The sequence below is a fragment of the Orcinus orca genome, chromosome 5, assembly GCF_937001465.1.
Source record: "Orcinus orca chromosome 5, mOrcOrc1.1, whole genome shotgun sequence".
Classification (NCBI taxonomy): Eukaryota; Metazoa; Chordata; class Mammalia; order Artiodactyla; family Delphinidae; genus Orcinus; species Orcinus orca.
The window spans coordinates 148,760,807-148,787,006 of NC_064563.1; the positions used below are offsets into that span (position 1 = coordinate 148,760,807).

At 59.5% G+C, this 26,200-nt stretch overlaps 1 protein-coding gene across 3 annotated transcripts in view; it reads left to right on the top strand.

The window, feature by feature from the left end:
• Positions 1 to 17,321, top strand: part of COL6A2 (collagen type VI alpha 2 chain) — a 37,251-nt gene extending 19,930 nt beyond the window's left edge. The window contains exons 2-28 of one of the 3 annotated variants that reach the window (XM_049709973.1): positions 899 to 1,038; positions 1,192 to 1,790; positions 2,062 to 2,082; positions 2,828 to 2,893; positions 3,530 to 3,583; positions 3,666 to 3,710; positions 4,023 to 4,049; positions 4,278 to 4,304; positions 4,403 to 4,447; positions 5,024 to 5,077; positions 5,507 to 5,569; positions 5,836 to 5,898; positions 6,154 to 6,243; positions 6,914 to 6,976; positions 7,544 to 7,610; positions 7,838 to 7,896; positions 8,213 to 8,275; positions 8,527 to 8,577; positions 8,885 to 8,920; positions 9,164 to 9,226; positions 9,327 to 9,389; positions 9,564 to 9,599; positions 9,781 to 9,826; positions 10,152 to 10,304; positions 10,477 to 10,929; positions 11,038 to 11,076; positions 16,239 to 17,321. In XM_049709973.1, the coding sequence (XP_049565930.1) occupies positions 900 to 1,038; positions 1,192 to 1,790; positions 2,062 to 2,082; positions 2,828 to 2,893; positions 3,530 to 3,583; positions 3,666 to 3,710; positions 4,023 to 4,049; positions 4,278 to 4,304; positions 4,403 to 4,447; positions 5,024 to 5,077; positions 5,507 to 5,569; positions 5,836 to 5,898; positions 6,154 to 6,243; positions 6,914 to 6,976; positions 7,544 to 7,610; positions 7,838 to 7,896; positions 8,213 to 8,275; positions 8,527 to 8,577; positions 8,885 to 8,920; positions 9,164 to 9,226; positions 9,327 to 9,389; positions 9,564 to 9,599; positions 9,781 to 9,826; positions 10,152 to 10,304; positions 10,477 to 10,929; positions 11,038 to 11,076; positions 16,239 to 16,837 (3,084 nt within the window). In that variant the 5' untranslated portion in view covers position 899 and the 3' untranslated portion in view covers positions 16,838 to 17,321. Of the gene's footprint in view, positions 1 to 898; positions 1,039 to 1,191; positions 1,791 to 2,061; positions 2,083 to 2,827; positions 2,894 to 3,529; positions 3,584 to 3,665; positions 3,711 to 4,022; positions 4,050 to 4,277; positions 4,305 to 4,402; positions 4,448 to 5,023; positions 5,078 to 5,506; positions 5,570 to 5,835; positions 5,899 to 6,153; positions 6,244 to 6,913; positions 6,977 to 7,543; positions 7,611 to 7,837; positions 7,897 to 8,212; positions 8,276 to 8,526; positions 8,578 to 8,884; positions 8,921 to 9,163; positions 9,227 to 9,326; positions 9,390 to 9,563; positions 9,600 to 9,780; positions 9,827 to 10,151; positions 10,305 to 10,476; positions 10,930 to 11,037; positions 11,077 to 13,947; positions 16,175 to 16,238 lie in introns of those variants that run through there. The other 2 variants (XM_049709975.1, XM_049709974.1) reach the window with 2 other exon arrangements.
• Positions 17,322 to 26,200: the final 8,879 nt, after the last annotated feature.

Here is a 26,200-nt window from a genome sequence, read left to right on the forward strand (position 1 = left end):
CCAGGTGCCTCCTCTCGCACCCAGCCATGCGGGGGCCCAGGCTGCCAGCAGAGCCCAAGTCCCCAGCAGGGCTGCATCTTCACCAGGTTCACCCTCTGTTCCAGGGGCGCCAAGTGAACCAGTTTGCAGGGTCCCCACTGGAACAGCAGGGTGACAAGCCCCTTCCTCGCCTTCCCACGAAGTGTTCCCCTTCCCCTCACACCGTGTCCCCAGAGCCCAGCCAGCCCACCCCGCCGCACCTCGAGGTCCTCTCACTGCATTTGTCCGGCAGAGGGTGCGCTCGGCTGCAGAGGCCACAGCATCAGGACCACCTCAGGCCCCGCAGAGACATGCCAGGGCGCAGTGACCTCTCTGGAGAAGGGTCCCCTGCACCCTGTGCAAATGTCCCACGTCCCTCAACAAAGCAGGACACGGAGGCCACTGCCTGCCAGCCCTCCAGGCCTGTCCTTGTCAGCGCCCACGTTCCACTCCCCAGGCCGTCCCCTCCCCCCAGTCAGCATGGCGTCCAGTACCAAGGCGCACCCCGGCCCAGCCTGGGCCTTTCTCCCCTCCCCGGGTGCCCCTCCTCCCAGTCGCCCCCAGCGACCCCTCTGCCCTGCCCACCGCAGGACCCCCTCTGTCCTCACTGATGCCAGTCACTGGCTTTTCAGTTCCCAGTGCACCCAGGGTCTGCAGGGCAGGGAGGAGTGGCGAGCGTCCCACCCGGAGCGGAGCCCAAAGCTTGCCGTCTCTGCTCCCAGTCAATGCTTGTGGCCCATCCAGGGCAGGGGGATAGGAGCCCCCTGAGCCCAGCTGCTGGCCGGCCGCGTGTGTGCCGCCCCCACCGTCTGGGGAGTAGGGCTCGGACCGTGCTGTGCGCGCGGGGCACCGTCTGCAGCGCCGCCCTCCCTTGCTGCAGGATGTCGGGGCGCACGCGCGCTGCCAAGATGCTCCCAGGCCCCTGCTCCGCCCTCCTGCTCTGGGGCCTCCTGGGGGCCGTCCACGCTCAGCAGCAGGAGGTCATCAGCCCCAGCACCTCCGAGAGGAACAGCTGCCCAGGTACCACCGGGGTGGGTGCGGCGAGGCCGGGCGAGGCCTGGGCGGGGCCGGGGGGCGGGGGCGGGGCGGGCTGCGGGGAGGCGGGGCGGGCTGAGCCGGGCCCCAGCCCGCGCAAGGGCCCCCGGCGCCGCGGTGACTCGTGTGCGTCCCCAGAGAAGGCCGACTGCCCGATCCACGTGTACTTCGTGCTGGACACGTCGGAGAGCATCACCATGCAGTCCCCCACCGACAGCCTGCTCTACCACATGCAGCAGTTCGTGCTGCAGTTCATCAGCCAGCTGCAGGACGAGCTCTACCTGGACCAGGTGGCCCTGAGCTGGCGCTACGGCGGCCTGCACTTCTCCGACCTGGTGGAGGTGTTCAGCCCGCCCGGCAGCGACCGGGCCTCCTTCACCAAGAGCCTGCAGGGCATCAGCTCCTTCCGCCGCGGCACCTTCACCGACTGCATGCTGGCTAACATGACCCAGGAGGTCCGGCGGCACGTGGGCAAGGGGGTGGTCAACTTCGCGGTGATCATCACCGACGGCCACGTCACGGGCAGCCCGTGCGGGGGCATCAAGCTGCAGGCGGAGCGGGCCCGCGAGGAGGGCATCCGGCTCTTCGCGGTGCCGCCCAACCTGAAGCTGAACGAGCAGGGCCTGCGGGACATCGCCAACACGCCGCACGAGCTCTACCGGAACAACTACGCCACCATGCGGCCCGACTCCACCGAGATCGACGAGGACACCATCAACCGCATCATCAAGGTCATGGTGAGTCGCTGGGCCGGGGAGGCCACGCCCACCCGCCAGCAGCAGGGACGTAGCGTGGGGCCCAGAGCCTTGGGATCCGCTCACCCGCGTGGCAGGGGGCAGTCCACCGCTCCGGGCCTCAGTTTACCCCCTCTGAGTGAGGTGGCTGAAGAGGGTGGGCCCCGGGCAGGGTCCTGTCTATTCCGGTGTTCTGCGTCCCTGCCCAGACTCGGAGCTGACCATGTCTCCAGCTCCCTGCTAACCAGGGTTTCTCTCTGGGTCTTTTCCGCAGAAACATGAAGCCTACGGAGAGGTGAGAGCGTTTCCATCCCTGCCGGCCCTGCCGGGAGCTGCCTGGGGCCTCTGACCCAGCAGAGACGATCACCCGCGCCCCACTCCCTGGGGCTCCCGAGGTCTAGGACAATGAGGGGGGCCCGGCCAGGGAGCAAGACTCCTCAGCTCCACGTGGGGCCTGAGACTCGAGTCTGGACAAAGGGATCCTGGCCAAAACCAGGCTGTTTAAACGCAGGAGGTCAGCGTTAGGGTCTACACAGCCGAAAGATGAGGGTCGAGGTTGAGGGTTGCCCTCTGGGCTGACGGGCTCCATCCACCCGAGGGAGGCCAGGAGAAGGCAGGTGGCCAGCTGTGTGCCCAGCACGGGACCTGCAGCACAGGACCTGAAGCCTGAGCTTCCCCAGCACCAGCTCACAGCCCAGGATACTACAAGCGCACCCTTTCCTGGAGCAGCTGCTCAATACCACAGCGATTTAATATGCAAGCACAGGGGGGACTGGCCAGCAGCGATTTAATACTTTCTACTGTTGGTCATTGCTTAATGCAGCCTTGATTTCCAAAACTTGACTAGAGCACTGGTGTGGACCCCTGAACCCGCCCCTGGTGGGCACAGGGGCCTCCTGGGTACCTCCCAGGTCTGTTCCATCATGCAGCCCCCAGCTCAGCGTGGCCCAGTGTCCAGTGGGCCACAGGCTGCACCCCCTTCCTCCCTCCTGGGACTTGTGGTGCTAGCCTCATGCGCTGCCCCTTGCTTCCTGTTTCAGTGCTACAAGGTGAGCTGTCTGGAGATCCCCGGGCCCCCCGGCCCCAAGGGCTACCGCGGACAGAAGGTAAGATGCCCAGACGACCCGAGGGGTCTGTTTCCTAGGAAAGCCCCCGACCTGTCTTGAACTCCAGATTTAGGGCCACTGCACCTCGGATGGACTCACCACTTCTCACCCTGGCAGAACTAAAATTCAGTTTTTATCAGCTGCCTTTTATATGGCATTTTGAGAAAAGGAGGAATACTTTTTAATTAAGATTTGCCCATAAAAGACTCCTGTAAAGTAAACAAGCATGTTCAAGTACATAAGGAAACATGAACTCCGTCGCTCTTGGTAATATGGCGCTAACTCACACAGGGCGTTCAGGCCTGTCATTTGTTACATACGTAGGTTTTAAGAGGTTAGGTTGGCCCTGCATTTTCGTAACAACAGAGGTGTAGCAGATGAAATCCTTCCACAATTACTGCCAGGGAATCAGAAACACCAGTGATTCATGTCAAACAGTGTAAAGGCAGGAGAGGGAAAGAGACCTCTGAGGACATGAGACAGAGCGTTTGAAACACCGCTACAGGGAAAGTTATTACCAAGTGGCTTCTTTCTAAATTCGGGAGAGGGGTGTCTGCTCGTCTGCCAGGCCGCTGGCCAGATGCATCTGCTGCCTCCCCACTTTGATTTATTCCTTTTTCTTTCATCTGCTTTCAGGGCGCCAAGGGCAACATGGGTGAGCCCGGAGAGCCTGGACAGAAGGGGCAACAGGTGAGTACCCTCCACACCCCGTCCCGGCGACCCCCGCTCCCCACGGCTGAGGTTACATCCACGGCCCTTTGCTCTTCCACAGGGAGATCCAGGCATCGAAGGCCCCATTGGATTCCCAGGACCCAAGGCAAGTTGCTGCGGACCCTGCCCAGGGGGCGGGACACGTGGGGACAAGCCAAGGGCTCCCTGGCTCCAGGCGGGGCCGGCCGCTGGGGTCAGGATGTGCCTGGCGTGGCCCACCGCTCCCACCCCTGCCCCAAGGAAGGGAGGCGCTTCTGCATTTCCAGCGACGTCCCTGGTGGCGCCTCTGCACCCGAGCCTGACGACCACCACCCCACCCCCATCCCCCCACCTCCCCGTCCCTCCTTCCTCCCCCAGGCCTGCTGGGTCCCAGCACACACACACTGGTAACGCTGCTTTTCTTTCCTTCCGACCTCAGGGTGTTCCTGGTTTCAAAGGAGAGAAGGTGAGAGTGGACTCTGGGCGGCCAGACCTCACATGGCCCCAACCCTGGCAGCAGTGTCCGGCAGCGAGCCGGGGGTCCGTGCTGGGGCATGGGACCCGGTGTCGTGCTGGTAGTAGCCTTCTGGGGCCGCTCTGGCCTCGTGTTTTGTCCAAGGGTAGACTTGGGCCTAATGCAGTGGCATCTGTGATGTGTCAGCAGCGCTAACTAGCCTCATTTCCTCCTGTGCAGGGCGAGTTTGGAGCCGAAGGGCGGAAGGTGAGTGGACAGGCGGGCGGGGGCAGGGCGCCTACCTCCCCACTGCTCAGAAGGAAGGAGCATCGGGGCTAACAGGGTCCCTCCTCCCTCTCCTCCAGGGCGCCCCCGGCCTGGCGGGCAAGAACGGGACGGATGGACAGAAGGTAGAGTGCGCTGGGGCTGCGTCCCTGGGCGGAGCAAGGGTGCCCGCGAAATGACAACCACGCCCTCGAGACTCCCAGGTCTTTCCAGGGGCCAGGCCTCTGGGCATCTCTGGCCACTGCGCGCAACCTGTGGCTTGGGTGGCCCGTGGTTGCATCTACCCAGTGGACACAGGACACACGGGAACCTTGCAAGAGCGGAAGTGGACATTTGCTCCTGAAAAGCAGGGCCGGCCTTGCAGGAATCTCCCTGCCTGGCCTGCAGACCCCACGTCTGGCCTGACTGGTGGTTCACACACGTGCACAGGTGCACACAAACAGCACACACACAAATGTCACAGGTGAGCACGCACCATGCATGCACGCACACATGCACACTCCTGGAGGGTACCACAGGCACTCATGCTCCCGGCTGCAACCCCGGAGACTCTGGACCGCCACCCTGACAGCCACTGACGCACACGTCCACAGTGGGGTGCCCGGTGCACATAGACCCGGCACCACTGACCTCTGTCATCGGGGCTTGTGTCCTCCGAATCCTGGCCCTGACGCACCTTCTGCTCCCCTCTTCTCCTTCAGGGCAAGTTGGGGCGCATCGGACCTCCTGGCTGCAAGGGAGACGCCGGGGATCGGGTGAGCACAGCGTCGAGGCTTTGCGTCGAGCCCCTGGCCCTGAGAGATGCTGGGCGCCAGGCGGGGGTGGGGAGGGCAGCCACCAGCCCTGCAAGCTGCAGCGGGAAGCCAGTAGCTGGGCTCCTCCCTCCAGCCCCTGCCTCGCCTGTCCCGGAACCCCGCCAGGGTTCAGCCGGGGTTGGGGTCACAACATGACGAATGGCCTCAGGGGCTCCCGGGTCAGGTGGAGGGTGGCTGCTTCCAGAGTCCCGAGGGGCTCCCGGGCCAGCGGCTTGTCCAGTCTGCCCACCCAGGCCGGGGGTCCCGGCAGCCAGTCCAACGATGGGGTGCTGGTCACCCTGCCCCTGGTCAGCTGGCCCTGACCCCACAGGGAAGATGCAAGCGCAGCTCCCGGCCAGAGCCCCAGCACAAGCCTCTCCCTTCTTGCAGGGCCCAGATGGTTACGTGGGGGAAGCCGGCAGCCCTGGGGAGCCGGGAGATCAAGGCTCCAAGGTAGGCGGCCTGGCCAAGGTGGCGGGCCGGCCAGAGCAGAGGGGGTCGCCAGCCTCCTGGGGGCCTTCTCCCTGCCCGTAGCACTGGGCCGAGACGCCCAGCAGAGAGGCCCTGGCCCTGCAAACCAGGCAGGGGGCCGTGGGTGCCCACACGGGGACCTGCTCCACAGACACGGGAGGGGAAGCGCATGCCCCCAGCCCCGCCGGGGTCCTGCCCCACTGCTGGCATCTGAAGAGCATGAGGCTGATTTCTCCAAACCTTTCCAGGGGGACCCTGGCCGCCCGGGACGCAGAGGGCCCCCTGGGGAAAACGGGGCAAAAGGAAGCAAGGCAAGTGTTCCCGGCGGGCTCCGGCTGCACTCCCGTGGTGCCCCATGGCGGGGGGTGGGCAGGCAGGCTAGCCCTGGGCCCTGAGCGCCCCCAGCTTGTCTGTCCCTGCTGCCAGGTGACGGCGCACCGCACCGCGAGGGAAACACGGCCCCACCGGAGACGGCGGGCATGCGTCCGCACGGGCTGGGCCCTGCCCACAGGTGTCCGCCCGCCTGGGCAGGTCACGGCCGTAGCTGAGCTGTCTCTTCCCCACAGGGCTACCAAGGCAACACCGGAGCCCCAGGAAGTCCCGGTCTGAAAGGAGCCAAGGGTGGGCCTGGGCCCCGAGGCCCCAAAGGCGAGCCTGTGAGTTCACCCGCGCACAGGCCCTGGGCACCCCGGCCGGCCTGCCGCACCCTCCCTCAGGGCTGCCTCAGCGCGCGCTGCTCTGGGCCTCTGGGCCCAGCGTCCTCCAGCCTCTCCAGCTGAGCCTCCTGGCCCCCGCACGGCAGCCGCCACGGAGGGCCGCTGAGGAGTGGCTTGCGGGGCCCAGGCACGCCCCTGCCGGACGCGGTGCCCATTAAGTGGCCCCGGGGCCCCACCTGCCCCGCTGGCAGGACCCCCCGAGGGCTCAACCTAGACCCAAGCACACACTCTGCAGGTCCACACGGCAACCGCACCCAGCCGTCCCTGAGGGTCTCGCCACGGGGTGGGTGGAGCCCAGTCCCAGGGCTGACCCCCAGAGGGGACGCATCCCGATCCGGAGGGAACAGAGGGACTTCGCGAAGAGCTGGTCCAAGCTCGGTCCCAGTCACGTCACCTGAACTCCCGGACTTACAAGCTCACCAGCCCCCGTCATTTCTTAAATCCTTGTCTGGGACCAAACCGACCCAGCAGAGGACAGGGTCTAGGCTGAGGCCCTCTGGAGGGGCCCCCAGACCCCACAGCCAGAGTCCTTGTGGGGAGAACAGAGTGTCGGGTTCCAGTGGGGCTCCCACCCTGGAACCCCACACTCCCACGTGCCTGTTCTCTGCAGGGGCGCAGGGGAGACCCTGGAATCAAGGGCAGCCCAGGCAGCGATGGCCCCAAGGGCGAGAAGGTGAGTGTCCGCACGGGGGAGTCTCGGGCGCTGTCTGCCGTGTCTGTGTCTACACCGGAGTCTCACCGTGGTGCCAGTGGAGCCCCTGTGACGAGGGATGACCAACACTCCCTCCACGGTCCACCTAGGAGAACAAAGGCAACCCCCGGGGCCTGGCCGTCAGGGTGCACTCCCTGCAGGGTCTGGGAGAGCAGTAGTTACTCCCTGATCAGAGGCCTGGGCAAGAACGGTTCCACGCACGCCATGCACAGCTGTGCAGGCTGTGCACTGCTCCACCCCCCAGCATCCCCCCCCGCCCCGCACACATGTGCTCCTGTAGCTGGCGCAGGAGGTCTTTGTCTTTGTGGTGAAATCCAAGGGCAGCCATTTGCCTGTGAGATGTGGGGGAAGGTCTCAAAGGAGGGGCTCCCTCCTCTGGGACTGGTGGCCCCTGCCCTGCTGCATGAGGCCAAGCGGGTAGGCCTGCTGTTCCAGCACCACCCTCCACCATCTGGGGCCTCATCCCCGGGGAGCTCATGATGCCCTCTCCTCACCTCCCCCAGACTAACCTGGCCTCTCTTCCCACAGGGGGACCCTGGCCCTGAGGGGCCCCGGGGCCTGGCTGGAGAGGTTGGCAACAAAGGAGCCAAGGCAAGTGGGGCAGCAGGTGGGCAGCCACAAAGGCCACATACCCTCCTGGGGTGGCACTGCCAGGGCCCCCTGCCCCTCTCCTGCCCTCCACCCTGCAGACCCTGCCTGGGGCCACTGGGGTCAGGGCTAAGGACCTTTTGGAGGGCAGCAGGGCCCCCTGCCCTTGCCGAAGTCCACAGTGAGTGACAACAGCGTCTCTGAAGTGCCCTTGTTTCTTTTCTCTCCAGGGAGACCGAGGTTTACCTGGACCCAGAGGTCCCCAAGGGACTGTTGGAGAGCCCGGGAAGCAGGTCAGTAGCAGGATGCCTGGGAGGGCCCATGGCTTTGCGTCCTCCTGTCCTCGGGCAGGCAGGATACTGTCCGCACAGTAAACCTGGGCAGCGGGACAGGGAGCCAAGGGCCCCCACGCACCTCACTCCGCCATCCTGCCCTGAGGGGTCAGGCTTTACCAGGCGGGGGGTGTGCCGGGGGAGCCGGGACGTAGCACGCGGAGAGGAGAGACCCTCAGGACGGCCAGCCCTGCAGGGCAGCGATGCTGCCTGGGGGTCAGAGCTGGATGAGGTCAGCCCCGTCTGTGCCGACTCCCTGCTTCCTTTCTGCCCTCAGGGATCTCGGGGAGACCCTGGGGATGCTGGCCCCCGCGGAGACTCGGGACAGCCTGGCCCCAAGGTATGCCCCCTCCCCACCCGGCAGGCAGGTTGGGCCAGGGCTCCTGAGTAAGGCTGCCGGGAGCATGCCTTGGTGAGGGAGGATATCAGGGGCCTGGGCAGCAACCTCCCATCCCAGCCCGTGTTCTCACCCTCAGGGGTGGCGTGTCCTCCCAAGGCGGGCCCTGCCCACCCACCCCCAGTCCAGGCCGACTGACTCAGTCTCCACCTTTTCCACTGGCCCTGCCCTGACTGGCCTCCCGTGTCCCCTAGGGAGACCCCGGCAGGCCTGGCTTCAGCTACCCGGGACCCCGAGGAGCACCTGTAAGTCCTGGGGGGGGCAGGGACTGGGGAAGGGGGTGGGCACTGTCGGGAGGGCCTTCCATTGACTGGAAGGTTCCTGCTACTTCCTGCCAGGGCCCCCCGCCGGGCCCAGGGTGAGGCTGGGGTTGGGGGCAGGGGGTGACCATCAAGAGCAGAGCCAGGTCCCCTGGGAATCAAATGTTCTCCCATAGCCTCTGTGGCTCTGTACAGATTTCGATGCCCAAGCCCACCCGTCAGGGAAGGGAGGGGGCTGCATGGCCATCACCCCTCAGCCCAGTGCTGAGTGACCCCTGTGTTTGCTTCCCAGGGAGAGAAGGGCGAGCCTGGCCCCCGCGGCCCCGAGGTACGTACCGCGGGGTGGTCTGTGCAGCGGGCCTCCGTGCTGAGCTCTGCTGGTGGGAGCGGGCCGCGCCCTGAAATGCCGCCCTGTGGGGCTGCATCTGACAGCCCCGCACCGCTGAGTACAGGTTCCTCCTGAAAAGGCGTGTCCCTCTTGGGCAGATCCCTGGAGGGCTGGGGGACGGCAGGGGAGCAGTGCCAGCTGCCGAGCTCTCTGCGTTGTTAACACGGGTGTCCTGTGTCACAGGGGGGCAGAGGTGACTTTGGGTCCAAAGGGAAACCCGGGAGGAAAGGCCAGAAGGGCGAGCCTGTGAGTACCTCTGCGCCCTGTTGACGGTTGCCCGGGGCAGGGCCGCGTGGGGGGACCACCCAAGGTACTGCTGGAGCCCACCTGCCCTTTTCCTTCTCAGGCAGATCCTGGTCCCCCTGGTGAGCCAGGCCCGCGGGGGCAGAGAGGAGCGCCAGGACCCGAGGTAGGTCAGTCGCCCATCCCTTTGGCCCTCGGGCCACGGTCCCTGGGCCATCCAGGCCAACGGGCACCCCGAACCATGCAGGGGTCCTGGAGTGGCCACGTGAGAATAAGTCCAGCCCTCCCAGCCTCGGCCATGACAGGTGTCACCTCTCACTGATATCCTTCCTCCTTCCAGGGAGAGCCTGGCCCCCCAGGAGACCCCGGCCTCACGGTAGGTTTCAGTCGGGGTGGGACTCAGGGTCCTTCTCCCTCCTAAAAATCTGAAGGGCAGGTCAGCAGGGGTGAGGTCAGAGCAGGGGGTGGGCAGGGACCACAGGCTTCCTGCAGAAGCGCTTCCAGCCCCTCCCCAGGGTTTGCGCTCTGGGCTGGGGGCTGACCCCGCTGTGTCACAGGAGTGCGACGTCATGACCTACGTGAGGGAGACGTGCGGGTGCTGTGGTGAGTCGCGGCCCCCACGCGGCTGGACTGGGACACTTGTGTCCTTGGGGGCTCTTGTCCCGGGGTCAGGGTCATCTGTCCGAGTCCTCCCCTCCCGCTCACGTTCAGTGTTTCCCACGGTGCACCTGGCTGCACGCCCCTGGGGTCTCAGGCTGTCTCCCTGGGCCGGGGGTCAGCGTTGTCACCCGCCCGCCCCTCCCCGCCTGCTCGCCACGCCCTCCGCTCGTCACGCCCCCCGCTCACCCCGCCCCGAACGCTCACCCCTCCCTGCCTGCTCGCCGCGCCCTCCTCTAGCCACGCCCCCGCTCACCCCGCCCCCCCGCAGACTGTGAGAAGCGCTGTGGCGCTCTGGACGTGGTGTTCGTCATCGACAGCTCCGAGAGCATTGGCTACACCAACTTCACCCTGGAGAAGAACTTCGTCATCAACGTGGTCAACAGGCTGGGGGCCATCGCCAAGGACCCCAAGTCGGAGACGGGTCAGCGGCACCGCAGTTGGGGGGGCGGTCCGGCGGGGCAGGGGGCACCAGGCCGCATTCTCAAGCAGAGGGGCCGCAGGACGCCTGAGGTCCGGGTAGAAATCCACGGGAGTGGTCTCGGAGGGGTCCTAACTCTGCCGAGGGCCGCCGTCACGCCCGCGCCCGCCCGCAGGGACCCGCGTGGGCGTCGTGCAGTACAGCCACGAAGGCACCTTCGAGGCCATCCAGCTGGACGACGAGCGCATCGACTCACTGTCCAGTTTCAAGGAGGCCGTCAAGAACCTTGAGTGGATCGCGGGCGGCACCTGGACGCCCTCAGCCCTCAAGTTCGCCTACAACCAGCTCATCAAGGAGAGCCGGCGCCAGAAGACCCGCGTGTTCGCGGTGGTCATCACAGATGGCCGCCACGACCCCCGCGACGACGACCTCAACCTGCGGGCGCTGTGCAACCACGACGTGACGGTGACGGCCATCGGCATCGGGGACATGTTCCACGAGAAGCACGAGAGCGAGAACCTATACTCCATCGCCTGCGACAAGCCGCAGCAGGTGCGCAACATGACGCTTTTCTCCGACCTGGTGGCCGAGAAGTTCATCGACGACATGGAGGACGTGCTGTGCCCGGGTGAGTCCGGAGGAGAGGAGGGGAGGGGCGTGTGGCCGGGGAGGGGCCAGGTCTCCGCAGGCCTCCGAGGGAGCCACCGGGACCCCCACCTCTTTTCCTCTCTCCTAGACCCCCAGATCGTGTGCCCGGAACTTCCCTGCCAAACAGGTAACGCGGGCACCGCTGGCCCCCCGGGAAAGCCAGCAGCCAGGGCCAGGGGGAGGGTTGTGCAGGGACCCTAGGAATTGCCGCTGCAGCCGCCCCAGTGAGAAGCCTCGGATTCCAGACCCGCGGTGGCCTGGTCTCCGGGACCCCGGCACTTCTGAGGAGGGGGCTCAGGGTGCAGTTGACGTCTGGAGTCGCTCGGCCACTCCACCCACGTGGCGCATGTGGGGAGGGGGTGCGCTAAGCTCTCGGGCCGCTGGTCTCGAACACAAATTCACGGCCTCTTGGGCTGAGGTGCCCAGAGGCACAGACACCCCAGGGCCGCCCGGCTCCTGCAGGCGGAAGCCCCGGATCCAGTAAGTGAAATGGCTGGTCTTAAACCCTCAGGGAGGCGAACACATCCAGAGCCACCGGGGCAGCTGCAGAGCGGGCCTCTGCCCTGACGCCCTGAGCTGCTGCCTGGCGGCTGGGGTTTGCTCTTCCCTCCAGAGCAGATGTGTTTAGGGGGCCATGCCTCGAGCCCTATGTGGTTGCACTAGAGTGGGAGGCTGGGGGCTGGGGTCCCTCGGGGCGGGGAAGGGGCAGGATGCATCGACCAGCTCCTCTGGGCATCCTGCTGCTGCCTCGGAGGGGCCCCCGGGGCCGGCTCTGGGTGGTGGGTCCTCCGCAGCAGGCGGGGGGCAGGGTGAGTCGGGCTGGACTGCTGGCAGGTCCAACACCGATGGGAACCTTGGGGCCTGCGCCCACATCCATGTCTGCCACAAGGTCAGTGTTCCGGCAGGCTCCTCCCAGGGGTCAGGGGGCCCCGGGCAGGTTCAAAGGTACCAAGGCCGCCTGAGGTAAGGGACCGTGTTGAGTTGGGGACGGGGGTCCACACACTTATTCTGACAGAGAACTTCCAAGGAAGTGCTTGCCAAGATTGTACCAATGACTATGCCATGGCCGTTGGCAAGCTGTGGGGTCATCCCAGAGACGGCCTGGGCTTGGGGTCCCCAGAGTCAGCTGAAGACGGTTGTGTGTAGCACCCAGAGCCACCCCAAACCCCAGAGGCTGGCCCAATAGCGCCAACCCCAATCTCCCCCGGGGGCTAAAGGGGGTTGGGTCCACGCAGAGACCCAACTAACCCCTGGTCTGTGCCCCTGCCCTCAGGGTGCCTGACTTCTCCCAGGGTGTGGATGCCGTGGTCAGCTTGGCCCCTCGAGGGCAGAAACCTGACCCAGCCCCTGGTGCCAGGGCCCCGCGGTGATTTTGCTGGGGAAGCTGTGAATTTCTCGCCATGGGGGAGTCCGCTGAGGGTCTCTGTAGATGTTCCTTATCAAGCTGAGGGCCCCCCATTCCTAGGTGCTGAGAGTCTATCGTGAACGAGTGTGGGATCTTGTCAGAGGCTTTTTCTGCACCTGTTGACATGATCAGCTGGTTTTTCCTCTTTAGCTTTGCTGACGTGATGGATTACGTCCACTGAGTTTTGAGCGCTGAACCAGCCTTCCAGACCTGGGATAGATCCCACTTGGTCATGATGTGTAATACATATATATTGTTAGAGTTGATTGCTAATATTCTATTGAGGATTCTTGCATCTGTGTTTGTGAGAGATCTTGGGCTGTCGTGCCCTTTCTTGTGATGTCTTTGGTTTTGATGCTAGAGTAATGCTGGTGATCTCACTTCCCCTGAGCCTCCAGGACCTGACAGTGAAAGGGAACAGCCCCCTTAGGGACCCCTCCCCTATTCTCCTAAGTCCCCCCTCTGCTAAACTCACAATCTCCTTCTCCTTTAAAGCGATTTGAAATTTCCCAGTAAATTAGACATTGTGCCCAGAAGGGAAGGAAGGAGCTGTAACGACAGAATATGCGTTTACAAATGGCCTTCTTGACACGAGTGGACCCTGGCGCGCTCGCTGAGGGCTGCGCAGATGGGGCGCTGGGTGGACGCGGCCTGCCCTGGCACAGCCCTGACCTACTGGGCCAAATGGCCCCTTCCACCCAGAGGCTCAGCCACATCCTGGGCTTGGACCAGGGCAGGGGGGCAGCTCAACTGGGGCAGAACCACGAGGCTGGCAAAGAGCAACAAAGGCGGACGCCAGGCAAAGGCGGCCAAGGCAGGTCTTCTTCCGCGACAGCGGCTGCGGGAGGGGGAGAGCCAGGGAGACCCGAGCCCTGCCCCCCACGCCAAGGCAGGAGGCTCCGGAAGGCTGGGCGCCCCAAAGGAAGGGCGCAGGGCAGGGCTGGGGCCGTGAGGCCGGGCCACCCGGGCGAGCTAACTGGACGTGTCCGAGGCACCCTGCGGACAGGAGGCCGTGTTGCGCCTGGAGCGAGGGGCGCGGAGGGTAGGCCCTGACCTCCCCCGGGACAGGACGGGACGGGAAGGGGAGAGCGTGGGGCTCCCTGAGCGTTTGCTCTCTGGTCCTCAGGGCAACAGCGCAGGGCAGGGAGGTTTACATCTGAAGGTGAAGGGCGGAGGATTTGTAATCACACGCCGGCTAGAGAAACCACCCTGAGAGGGGCTCTGGGGGCCCAGGTGCCTATCACAGGCCGGGCTGGAACAGGCAGGAAGTTGTCCCAGTAGTACTGAGCATTTTAAGGGGCTGGGGTCGTCCCAGGGCAGGGCCGCCAGCACCCGGTTAGCCTCAGCAGCCGTCTGTGCCAAGAGTCTTGCAGTTCTCGAGCTTCTGCTCCCCGTCTCCTCCGGGCTCCCCAAAGCCCCATTTGCTTCGCCTTGGCACCCCGTGCTGACCACGGGGGAGCTGCAGCCTCCCCGGCTCCTCGTCTGACCCCCTCGCTGGCCTCTTGGTCCCTCCTCGTCTCCGAGGAGAGAGGCGGCTGGAGCCCCGATCACGCCGACCAAGTCCCTGAAAAGCTTCTCTGGAATCCCCCGCAGATGGACCGCGGCCTGGCGGCGAGCCCCCGGTCACCTTCCTCCGCACGGAAGAGGGCCCGGACGCCTCCTTCCCCAGGACCATCCCCCTGATCCAAAAGTTGCTAAACGCCACGGAGCTCACACAGGACCCAGCCGCCTACTCCAGGCTGGTGGCTGTGCTGGTCTACACCGCGGAGCGGGCCAAGTTCGCCACAGGAGGCGAACGGCAGGACTGGATGGACCTGTTCATTGACGCCTTTAAGCTGGTGCACAGGGACATCGTGGGGGACCCCGAGACCGTGCTGGCGCTCTGCTGAGCCCACAGGGTGCGGCTCCCCAGCTGCAGGAGCTCCCAGGGGCTGCCTACCTTACACTGCGGGGCTGAAGACAGCAGGAAGCTGTTCTCTTGGTCTGGAGGCCGGAAGTCCAAAAGCAAGGTGTCCCAGGGCCGCGCGCCCTCTGGGCCTCTAAGGGAGGCCCTTCCTGCCTCTCCAGCTCCCATCTCTGCTCTGTGGACACCTGGCCTCTCCCCTTCCCCCCCGCCCCGCCCTGCCCCAGCCTCCCTCCTACAGGGACACTTGTGTGGCATTTAGGGCCGGATAATCCAGGAGGGTCTCCCCATTTCAAGGGAATTATTAATCGAATTCCGTCTGCAAAGCCCTTTTGCCATGTAAGGTCATAGTCACAGGCTCCAGGATTAGGACGTAGGCATCTCTTCGGGGCCATTATTTAGCCGAAAAGAAAGAGGGAAGACCAGAGCCTCATAAACGGCCCCAACTCCCGGATTCACCTCTGGTCTCTGTGCCCAGGTCACCCCTTGTGCGCTTCTCTCGCCCCCCTGGTTGATATATCGAGAACCCCCCCAAACCAGCAGTCCCTGCGTTTCTGACTCTGACCACAGGGACTTAGAGGCCCAGGGGCACACAGGGAATTCGCTGGGCAGTTTCAGCTCCAGCTCCAGCTCTGTGGGTTTAAGCCAAAGCTGCTCTTCATCTGCACTGCCGTATAAATAAGCTCCTTTAAAAAAAAAAATCTGCCAGAAACACTCGCTCCTCCGCGGGTAGCCCAGTACTGCAGGTGACACACCCAAGAGTGTCCTTCAGGTGCTGTGAGCACATCTCATACATTCTATAAAAGCTGAAAAACAAGGAGTGTGAATGTGTGCTGTGGTCAGCGACCTGCTGGGGCGAACTGCTTGCTCGCCTGGACCTCGGGGATTGCCCATGCAGGGGGGCACCTGGTGCCTGCGGGGCCCACGCGGGATCCTGAGCCCCTCGTGGTTGGTGCCACAGGTCAGGACCTCCTTCCGATGGGATCCCTGTGCTCCCGACCCTGGGTCAGCATGCCTGGGCTGTGAGCGGAGTCCCCTCCTGCCCAGGTCAGGAGGGTGCCCATGGGGCTGAGAGCTGGACCCACGAGGGAGGACCAGCCCCGCCGCTGCCGAGCCCCGTCGGCCGTTAGAGCTGAGATCTCGGGAGGGGCTTGGCTGCGCGTTCCTGGACGGAGACCCAGCCTGTGGTCCCGTGTGCGGAGTGGGTTTTCAGGCTGTGCAGAGGCGCCCACGTCCCTCAGAGGCCCAGCCTCAGCCCTGGTGGCAGCCTTGCCCTCACACTGTCCAGTATGTCCTGGGCTGGTGACTGCCCGGAAGAGGCAAGGGTCTCAGGTAAACGGGGAGTCACCCGGGCTGCCACACCTGTGCCCACTGCCCACCAAAGCCTGAGCCAGTCGAGGGGACACAGGCCCCTTCTCTCCCTGATGCTCCCAGGGCTGGGAGAAATACGGCCCAGCCTCCAGGGGTGGGTCCTCGCATCTGGGGATCTCCATGAGGTCTTTGTACACGATCACAGGTGTGATGACACCTCTCTCCCCCACCCCTACTCCCCATGCCCTGTGGTCCTTTGGGCGCATCCAGTTCTTGGGCCAAAAGAAGGGGCTTTACTGATCCCTGCCTGCCTGCCCGCGAGGCCTGAAGGAGGTCGCTGGGCAGCGATGGTGCTGGGAGAGTGGAAAGGGACCCCTCGGCCTCAGGTTTGGGGACATTTCCTGGTGGGAGCACAACCAGGAGAGACGGTGTCGGTCCCAGGGAGACAGGGTGGGAGCCTGGACCCACGTCCTGGGTGCTGTGGAGGGCTCCCGACCGCCGGTGACCTTGGGTGAGGCTCCAGCGGTCTGAGTGGCTCCTGTGGGTGCGGCATGCGCCGAGAGGCGGGTGCAGGGCGTGGCCGGGGCGGGCGTGGCCCGGGGGGCGCGGCTGGGGCGGGGCAGCGGGGCCTCACCCAGGTCGCCCGCGCACCACCCCGTCTCGCCCCCAGAGCTGTACGTGGCCCAGTGCACCCAGCGTCCCGTGGACATCGTCTTCCTGCTGGACGGCTCCGAGCGACTGGGCGAGCAGAACTTCCACAAGGCGCGGCGCTTCGTGGAGGAGGTGTCCCGGCGGCTGACCCTGGCGCGCAGGGACGACGACCCGCTCAACGCGCGCGTGGCGCTGCTGCAGTTCGGAGGCCCACGCGAGCAGCAGGTGGCCTTCCCGCTGACCTCCAACCTGACCGTCATCCAGGAGGCGCTGGCGAGCGCGCGCTACCTCAACTCCTTCTCGCACGTGGGCGCGGGCATCGTGCACGCCATCAACCAGGTGGTGCACGGCGCGCGGGCCGGGGCGCGCCGCCACGCCGAGCTGGACTTCGTGTTCCTCACGGACGGCGTCACAGGCAACGACAGCCTGGAGGAGGCGGTGCACTCCATGCGCAAGCAGAACGTGGTGCCCACCGTGGTGGCCGTGGGCAGCGACGTGGACGCGGACGTGCTCTCCAAGATCAGCCTGGGTGACCCGGCCGCCGTCTTCCGCGAGAAGGACTACGACAGCCTGGCCCAGCCTGGCTTCTTCGACAGGTTCATCCGCTGGATCTGCTAGCGCCCCCTGCCCGCCCCCACCACCAGCCCCGCGACCCCTGCCCCGCGGGTGCTGTCCTCCTGTCCGTGGTGCTACTCAGACCCCACCTGAGAGGTCCAGCGCACTGAGGGCTCAGTCTCTCCACGTGTGGGTGTAAAGTCAGGAGCGGAGGACCCCCGCCCACCCCAGCTCCTACCGGGGACCCCGCAGCCCTGGACACCCTGAGCACACTGTCCCTCCTCACCATCCACCCTTGTCCTGCCCTCTGTGCCTTCCCGGGACCCCAGAGGCTTCACGGGGAGCACGTCTGGGGCTGACCTCCCTCAGCCCAGCCTCATTCCCAGACTTGTCCTCCCGCGAGTGCCCTCCAGAGGCTCTCTGCCAGCCCTCGGGCCCCGCTCCCAGGTCTCTGGGCGTCACCTCCCCCATCAGACTGAGCTGTGACAGCAGGCCCTGCACCTCCCTGTGTGCACACACCCCAGTCCAATAAAGGCTTTGAACCCCGCTTGCTCCCCAGCTTCCAAGTGTCTGTGCCAGTGGGGATGCTGAGACCGTTCACAGAAGCCCCAGGACTGATCATACCCCGGGGTCCCCTGGATTGCTCTGTGCACCCAGAGGGTGCCGGTCCTGGCCCCCTGTCCTTACAGGCACCCCACTCCCAAGGGCACCGACTGGATGGCCTCAACCGTGGAATCCACCTTTGTCTAGTTGGCTTTGGGCTGAAAACAAAGTATTTGGTCAGTGAAGTCTCACTCTGTCCCCAAAACGGGGCCAGAGAACTTTAGGGATGTTTGCTGGTTTGCATAAAGATGTTTGTGGATAGAGATGATAGAGAGATGACAGATGATAGAAAGAGAGGTGATACAGATAGATGGTAGACAGATGACAGTACACAGATGAGAGAGAGAGAAAAATAGATAATTGATAGATTGATATATAGATATAGAGAGATAGGTACACAGATGAGAGAGAGATGATTGATATATAGATAATAGCTAGATGACAGGTACACAGATGAGACAGAAGTAGATAGATAGATAATTGATTGATATATAGATGATAGATAGATAGGGGAGAAATAAGAGGCTCTTTCTGGCAGCCGCAGTGACTTTTTGTCCAGACGCCCAGGTCTTTTAAGTTCACCCTCTGGGAAGTGCCCTGTTAAATCCCGGGCTGTTCAGTCTGCTGGGCCTGGCCTAACAAAGTATGTCAACCTGGGGGCTTCAACAACAGCCTGGAGGCCAGCAGTCGGCAGAGTCCCGGTGTCCCCAGGCCGCGCCCCCGCTGACGGCTCTCGGGAGGGACCGTTCCAGGCGCGCCAGTTCCTGTCCCTCCTCCACGGCCCGTCTGTGTCCACGTTTCCCTCTTGGACGGTCATTTTGAATTAGGGCCCATTCTACCCCAGGATGACCTCATCTCAACTAATTACAGATTATGTTGCAACGTCTCTATTTCCAAATAAGGTCAGATTCTGAGGTACTGGGGGCTAGGACTTCGACATGGGAATTTGGGGGAGGGGGACACAGTTCAGCCCAGAACACGATGACACCCTGTTGACCCCCCCTTGGGGGTGACTGACTCACTTCCGCCTCTCCTGTTATCTGCCTACACGGCCTGCAGCTGAAAGGCAGGGCGTCACACCGAGTATCTTCTCTTCCTCTGCCCCCCTCCCTCCGCGCAAAGAACAGTACGAAACACCTGCACGAGAAAGAGAAGAGCCCGGCAGCCCCAGGCCTCAGGCCGCAGGGCTGGCGCCTGTGAACTTCCCGGGGGCGGGGCCGGGGGGGAGGCAGGGGCCCCTCCCTCCACGGATCTGGAGTTCTGTCCGCTGGACCCTGCACGGGGTCCCCTCTGCAGAAGAAAGGACGTCCCTCTCCGTGACTCCGGCCTACAACCCCGGAGAGCAGGTGAGCGGGGTCCTTCCCGGGCGCAGGCCACCTTGGGGACCCGCAGGGCACCCGCCACGCTGGTGTCCCCCGCGCTCTCCCCTGGGGCCCCGACCTCCCTGGAGGGCAAGGGCACCAGCTCCCTCTCAGGCCCCACGTCCCCAGCCCTCCGCCCCTTGGAGGGACGCTCAGACACACTCCCTGCCACTTGTGGTGTCTGAGTTAGGGTTCTGCGTTTCCTACCAGAGCCTTCCCTCATACACACGGGACACCCTCAGGCCCTCTCTACAGCCGGGGTTAGCTGGGTCCCCACTCTGCCTGCTCACCGCCACCCAGCCCCACTCGGACATGGATCCTGTCTCCTGAGAGCAGGGGGCATGAGTGAAGGACACTCGGCACAGCTGAACCCAGATGGGCTCACCTGGGGCCAAGGCCACAGAAGGAAGCCAGCGGAGTGGCCATGGAACCCGCCCAGGACGGCCGCTGTGCCGGCATCACCAGCGTGCAGTCCTCGGGGGAGCCCAGCGGACTCCCCAGGCCTCCAAAGTGTGCACAAGGCCGTGGGTCCTCATACGGAGGAACCACGCCCTATTCTGCGACCGAGACAGTGTTCGAGGTGGTCCCTTAGCCTGAGTGGATGTCATGCCTGTCACCTCCACCCCCACAGGAAGGACAGACGCAGGCCCTCAAAGTGGCCGTAAGGAGCCAGGCACACTCCTGCCTCTGAGAGCGGCACATCCCTCACCAGCATCGCCTCACGAGCAGCCCAGCACTAAGGCGCCTCAGCGGCATCCCCTCAACAGCATCTCTGCACAAACACCTCCTCACCCAGGACCCTCACCAGTGTCAACATTCTAATGTCCCCACACCAACGTCCCACATTAATGTCCCCTCACCACCATCCGGTCATCACTCAGCAACGGCCACACCAATGTTACCCCACCCACAAGCCCTTACGATCTCGCCCCCACACTACTGTCCCCTCAATAACTTTTCACAGCGTCTCTCAGTATCGACCCGTCACCAGCCTCCTCCCCAACACCCTTCACTTGTTCCCCACACTGACTGCCCCTAGTGTCCCCTCAGAAATGTCCCCTCACCGGCATGCCTCTCTAACGTCACCTCACTAATATACCCCAGGAGCGTCCTTCACAGACGCTCCCTCAACATTTCCTCACCGACGGCCCACAGTAACACTCACACTGTCTCTACCATTATCACTTCACCCGTGTCCTCGCACAAATGTCCCCTCACCAAGGCCTCCCCACCAAATCTCCTCACACTGTCCCTCATGAACATTCGTCAGCAGAGTCCCCACACCAACATCCTTTCACTAACATACCCTCAAAAATATGCACTCACAAACGTCACCTCAACATCCCCACAAGAACACCCCCCACTAACACCACCCCAGCAAAGACCCGTCACTAACACCCTCTCAGCAGCAAGCACCCTGTCACCCACACCCCTCACTGAGCCCTCCTCGCCAGCTCCCCCCGGCAACGCCTCTCACCATCACCCCTCACTGAGGCCTCCTCGCCAGCTCCCCCCCCGCCGGCAACGCCTCTCACCATCACCCCTCACTGAGGCCTCCTCGCCAGCTCCCCCCACCGGCAACGCCTCTCACTGTTGCCCCTCACTGAGGCCTCCTCGCCAGCTCCCCCCACCGGCAACGCCTCTCACTGTTGCCCCTCACTGAGGCCTCCTCGCCAGCTCCCCCCACCGGCAACGCCTCTCACTATCACCCGTCACACACGACCTCCCCAGGTGCTCCCGCTGACCCCTCCACACCACTGTCTTTTCCCCAGGCACAGGCTCTGCCTCCAGCCATCCCTAGAAAGGCCTGGGCAGGGCGCAGGGCTGGCGGACAGGGAGAGGACAGGACAGGGCTGGGGCAGGGCCCCATCAGCTCTCAGGCAGGGTTGAAGCAGAGCTGCAGCCCCAGCAAGGAGGCTGCCAGGACAAGGAGGCCACTCCGGGGCCGACAGGACACAGTCCCACAGCTCGACGGTGGCCACTCGGGCCTGACTTAGTGAGTCCCCGTCACGGCTGCCCCCGAGCCCCTGAGGCCCTTCCCAGACCCCTGGGACAACTCCCTCCAGGTCCAGGACTGGTGCTCCGACCAGGCCCAGCTGACCGTCCCAGGGCAGCCCCTGTGCCCCACCCCACCTGCACTCGGCTGCCTCCATCAGGAAGTAAGATTCTCCCAGGACCACCCTGTCAAGGTGTAGCTGTGCTCCCCAGACAGAAGGGCCCATCTCCCTTCCCTGCCCCCAAGGCCCCATGCCCCACCTCCGGGCAGCCGGGGACGGACCTGTGCTCGCACGGCTGGGCCTGCTGCTGTCCAGGGATGTCAGAGGCGAGGGGCTGATGCCAGGACCTCCGGCCATGGTGTGAGGGGCCCGGGAGGGCACCCACCCAGGTGGGGATAGTGGGGGGGGGGGTCCTAGTAGCATTCTCAGTGAAAAAAGAGAAACAGAAACTGCAATTAGATCCTTCTCCCCTTCCCTGTAGTTGATAAGCATATATATAATAAATTTGACTGTAAAATTTTTAACTGACTCTGTAACCAAAATGCTATTATAAACAGAATTAGAAACAAACGGGAGAGGAGCAATTGGTTCACGATGGTGGAGTAGAAGGACGTGGGCTCACTCCCACTTGCGAGAGCACCAGAATCACAACTAACTGCTGAACAATCATCAACAGGAAGACACTGGAACTCACCAAAAAAGACACCCCACATCCAAAGTCAAAGAGAAGCCACAATGAGATGGTAGGAGGGGTGCAATCACAATAGAATCAAATCCCATAACCACTGGGTGGGTGACTCACAAACGGGAGAACACTTATATCACAGAAGTCCACCCACTGGAGTGAAGGCTCTGAGCCCCACGTCAGGCTTCCCAACCTGGGGGTCCAGCAACGGGAGGAGGAATTCCTAGAGAATCAGACTTTGAAGGCTAGTGGGATTGGATTGCAGGACTTTGACAGGACTGGGAGAAACAGAGACTCCACTCTTGGAGGGCACACACAAAGTAGTGTCTGCATCAGGACCCAGGGGAAGGAGCAGTGACCCCATAGGAGACTGAACCAGACCTACCTGCTAGTGTTGGAGGGTGTCCTGCAGAGGCAGGGTGTGGCTGTGGCTCACCGTGGGGATAAGGACACTGGCAGCAGAAGTTCTGGGAAGTACTCCTTGGCGTGAGCCCTCCCAGAGTCCTCCATTAGTCCCACCCATCAGCTTGATCATCTCAGGCCAAACAACCAACAGGGAGGGAACACAGTCCCACCCATCAGCAGACAAGCAGATTAAAGTTTTACTGAGCTCTGTCCACAGAGCTACACCCAGCTCTATCCACCACCAGTCCCTCCCATCAGGAAGCTTGCACAAGCCTCGTAGATAGCTTCATCTACCAGAGGGCAGACAGCAGAAGCAAGAAGAACTACAATCCTGCAGCCTGTGGGAAAACAAATATTCACAGAAAGATAGACAAAATGAAAAGGCAGAGGGCTATGTACCAGATGAAGGAAAAAGATAAAACCCCAGAAAAACAATTAAATGAAGTGGAGATAGGAAACCTTCCAGAAAATAAATTCAGAATAATTATAGTGAAGATGATCCAGGACTCTGGAAAAAGAATGGAGGCAAAGATCGAGACTATGCAAGAGATGTTTAACAAAGACCTAGAAGAATTAAAGAACAAACAAACAGATATAGGTAATACAATAACTGAAATGAAAAATACACTAGAAAGAATCAATAGCAGAATAACTGAGGCAGAAGAACGGATAAGTGACCTGGAAGACAGAATGGCGGAATTCACTGCCACAGAACAGAATAAAGAAAAAACAATGAAAAGAAATGAAGACAGCCTACCTCTGGGACAACATTAAATGTACCAAAATGCACATTATAGGGGCCCCAGAAAGAGAAGAGAGAGAGAAAGGACCCAAGAAAATATTTGAAGAGATTATAGTTGAAAACTTCCCTAACATGGGAAAAGAAATAGCTACTCAAGTCCAGGAAGCGCAGAGAGTCCCAGGCAGGATAAACCCAAGGAGAAACTCGCCGAAACACACAGTAATCAAATTGACAAGAATTAAAGACAAAGAAAACTTATTAAAAATAACAAGGGAGGGCTTACCTGGTGGCGCAGTGTTAAGAATCTGCCTGCCAATGCAGGGGACATGGGTTGAAGCCCTGGTCCTGGAAGATCCCACATGCTGCAGAGCAATGAAGCCCATGTGCCACAACTACTGAGCCTGTGCTCTAGAGCCTATGTGCCACAACTACTGAGTCCACGTGCCACAACTACTGAAGACCGCACGCCTGGAGCCAATGCTCCACAACAAGAGAAAACACAGCAATGAGAAGCCCATGCACCACAACGAAGACTAGCCCCTGCTCACTGCAACTAGAGAAACACTGTGTGCAGCAATGAAGACCCAATGCAGCTAAAAATAAATAATAAATTTATATTTAAAAAAAAAGTAACAAGGGAAAAACGACAAATAACATACAAGGGAACTCCCATAAGGTTAACAGCTGATTTCTCAGCAGAAACTCTACAAGCGAAAAGGGAGTGGCACAATACATTTTAAATGATGAAAAGGAAGACCCTACAACCAAGGTTATTCTATCCAGCAAGAATCTCGTTCAGATTTGATGAAGAAATCAAAAGCTTTACAGAGAAACAACAGCTAAGAGATTTCAGCACCACCAAACCAGCTCTACAACAAGTGGTAAAGGCACTTCTCTAAGTGGGAAACACAAGAGAAGAAAAGGACCTACAAAAACAAACCCAAAACAATTCAAAAAATGGTAATAGGAACACACATATCGATAATTACCTTAAACGTGAATGGATTAAATGCTCCTACCAAAAGACACAGGCTTGCTGAATGGTTACAAAAACAAGACCCATATATATGCTGTCTACAAGAGACCCACTTCAGACCTAGGGACACATGCAGACTGAAAGTGAGGCGATGGAAAAAGATATTCCATGAAAATGAAAATCAAAAGAAAGCTGGAGTAGCAATACTCATATCAGATAAAATAGACTTTAAAATAAAGAATGTTACAAGAGAAAAGGAAGGACACTACATAATGATCAAGGGATCAATCCAAGAAAAAGATATAACAATTAAATATATGCACCCAATATAGGAGCACCTCAATGCATAAGGCAAATGCTAACAGCTATAAAAGAGGAAATTGACAATAACACAGTAATAGTGGGGGATTTTAACACCTCACTTACACCAATGGACCGATCATCCAGACAGAAAATTAATAAGGGAACACACGCTTTAAATGATACAATAGACCAGATAGATTTAATTGATATTTATAGCACATTCCATCCCAAAACAGCAGATTACACCTTCTCCTCAAGTGCACATGGAACATTCTCCAGGATAGATCACATCTTGGTCACAAATCAAGCCTTGGTAAATTTAAGAAAATTGAAATCATATCAAGCATCTTTTCCAACCACAACACTATGAAATTAGAAATGAATTACAGGGAAAAAAACGTAAAAAACACAAACACATGGAGGCTAAACAATATGTTACTAAAAAACCAAGAAATCAATGAAGAAATCAAAAAATACCTAGAGACAAATGACAATGAAAACACGATGATCCAAAACCTATGGGATGCAGCAAAAGCATTTCTAAGAGGGAAGTTTATAACAATACAAGCCTACCTCAAGAAACAAGAAAAATCTCAAATAAACAAACTAACCTTACACCTAAAGGAACTAGAGAAAGAAGAACAAACAAAACCCAAAGTTAGTAGAAGGAAAGAAATCATAAAGATCAGAGCAGGAAAAAAATGAAATAGAAACAAAGAAAACAATAGCAAAGATCAATAAAACTAAAAGCTGGTTCTCTGAGAAGATAAACAAAATTGATAAACCTTATCCAGACTCATCAAGAAAAAGAGGGAGAGGACTCAAATCAATAAAATTAGAAACGAAAAAAGGAGACGTTACAATGGACACTGCAGAACTACAAAACATCATAAGAGACTACTACAAGCAACTCTATGCCAATAACATGGACAACTTGCAAGAAATGGACAAATTCTTAGAAAGGTATAACCTTCCAAAACTGAACCAGGAAGAAATAGAAAATATGAACAGACCAATCACAAGTAATGAAATTGAAACTGTGATTAAAAATCTTCCAAAACCAGACAAAGATACTACAAAGAAAAGAAAATTACAGACAAATATCACTAATAAATAGAGATGCAAAAATCCTCAAGAAAATAGTAGCAAACAGAATCCAACAACACATTAAAAGGACCATCATACACCAGGATCAAGTGGGAGTTATCCCAGGGATGCAAGGATTCTTCAACATACGCAAATCAATCAGTGTGATACACCATATTGACAAATTAAGGAATAAAAACATATGATCATCTCAATAGATGCAGAAAAAGCTTTTGACCAAGTTCAACACCGATTTATGATAAAAACTCTCCAGAGTGTGGGCATAGAGGAAATCTACCTCAGTATAATAAAGACCATGTATGACGAACCCACAGCAAACATCATTCTCAATGGTGAAAAACAAAGCATTTCCTCTAAGATCAGGAACAAGACAAGGATGTCCACTCTCGCCACTATTATTCAACATAATTTTGGAAGTCCTAGCCACAGCAATCAGAGAACAAAAAGAAATAAAAGGAATCCAGTTTGGAAAAGAAGTAAAGCTATCACTGTTTGCAGATGACATGATACTATACATAGATAATCCGGAAGGTGACACCAGAAAACTACTAGAGCTAATCAATGAATTTGGTAAAGTTGCAAGATACAAAATTAATGCACAGAAATCTCTTGCATTCCTATGCACTAACAATGAAAGATCAGAAAAAGAAATTAAGGAAACAACCCCATTCACCATTGCAACAAAAAGAATAAAATACCTAGGAATAAACCTACCTAAGGAGGTAAAAGACCTGTAGTCAGACAACTGTAAGGCACTGATGAAAGAAATAAAAGATTTTAAAAAAAAAAGACCAAACAAAACAAACAAACAAAAAAAAAACAAAGATAACACAAACAGGTGCAGAGATATACCATGATCTTGGATTGGAAGAATCAATATTGTGAAAATGACTGTACTACCCAAAGCAATCCACAGATTCAATGCAATCCCTGTCAAACTAGCAGTGGCATTTTTCACAGAACTAGAAAAAAAAAATTCACAATTTGTATGGAAACACAAAAGATCCCGAATAGCAAAAACAATCTTGAGAAAGAAAAACGGAGCTGGAGGAATCAGGCTCCCAGACTTCAGACCATACTACAAAGCTACAGTAATCAAGACAGTATGGTACTGGCACAAAAACAGAAATATAGATGAATGGAACAGGATAGAAAGCCCAGAGATAAACCCACGCACATATGGTCACCTTATCTTTGATAATGAAGGCAAGCATATACAATGGAGAAAAGACAGCCTCTTCAATAAG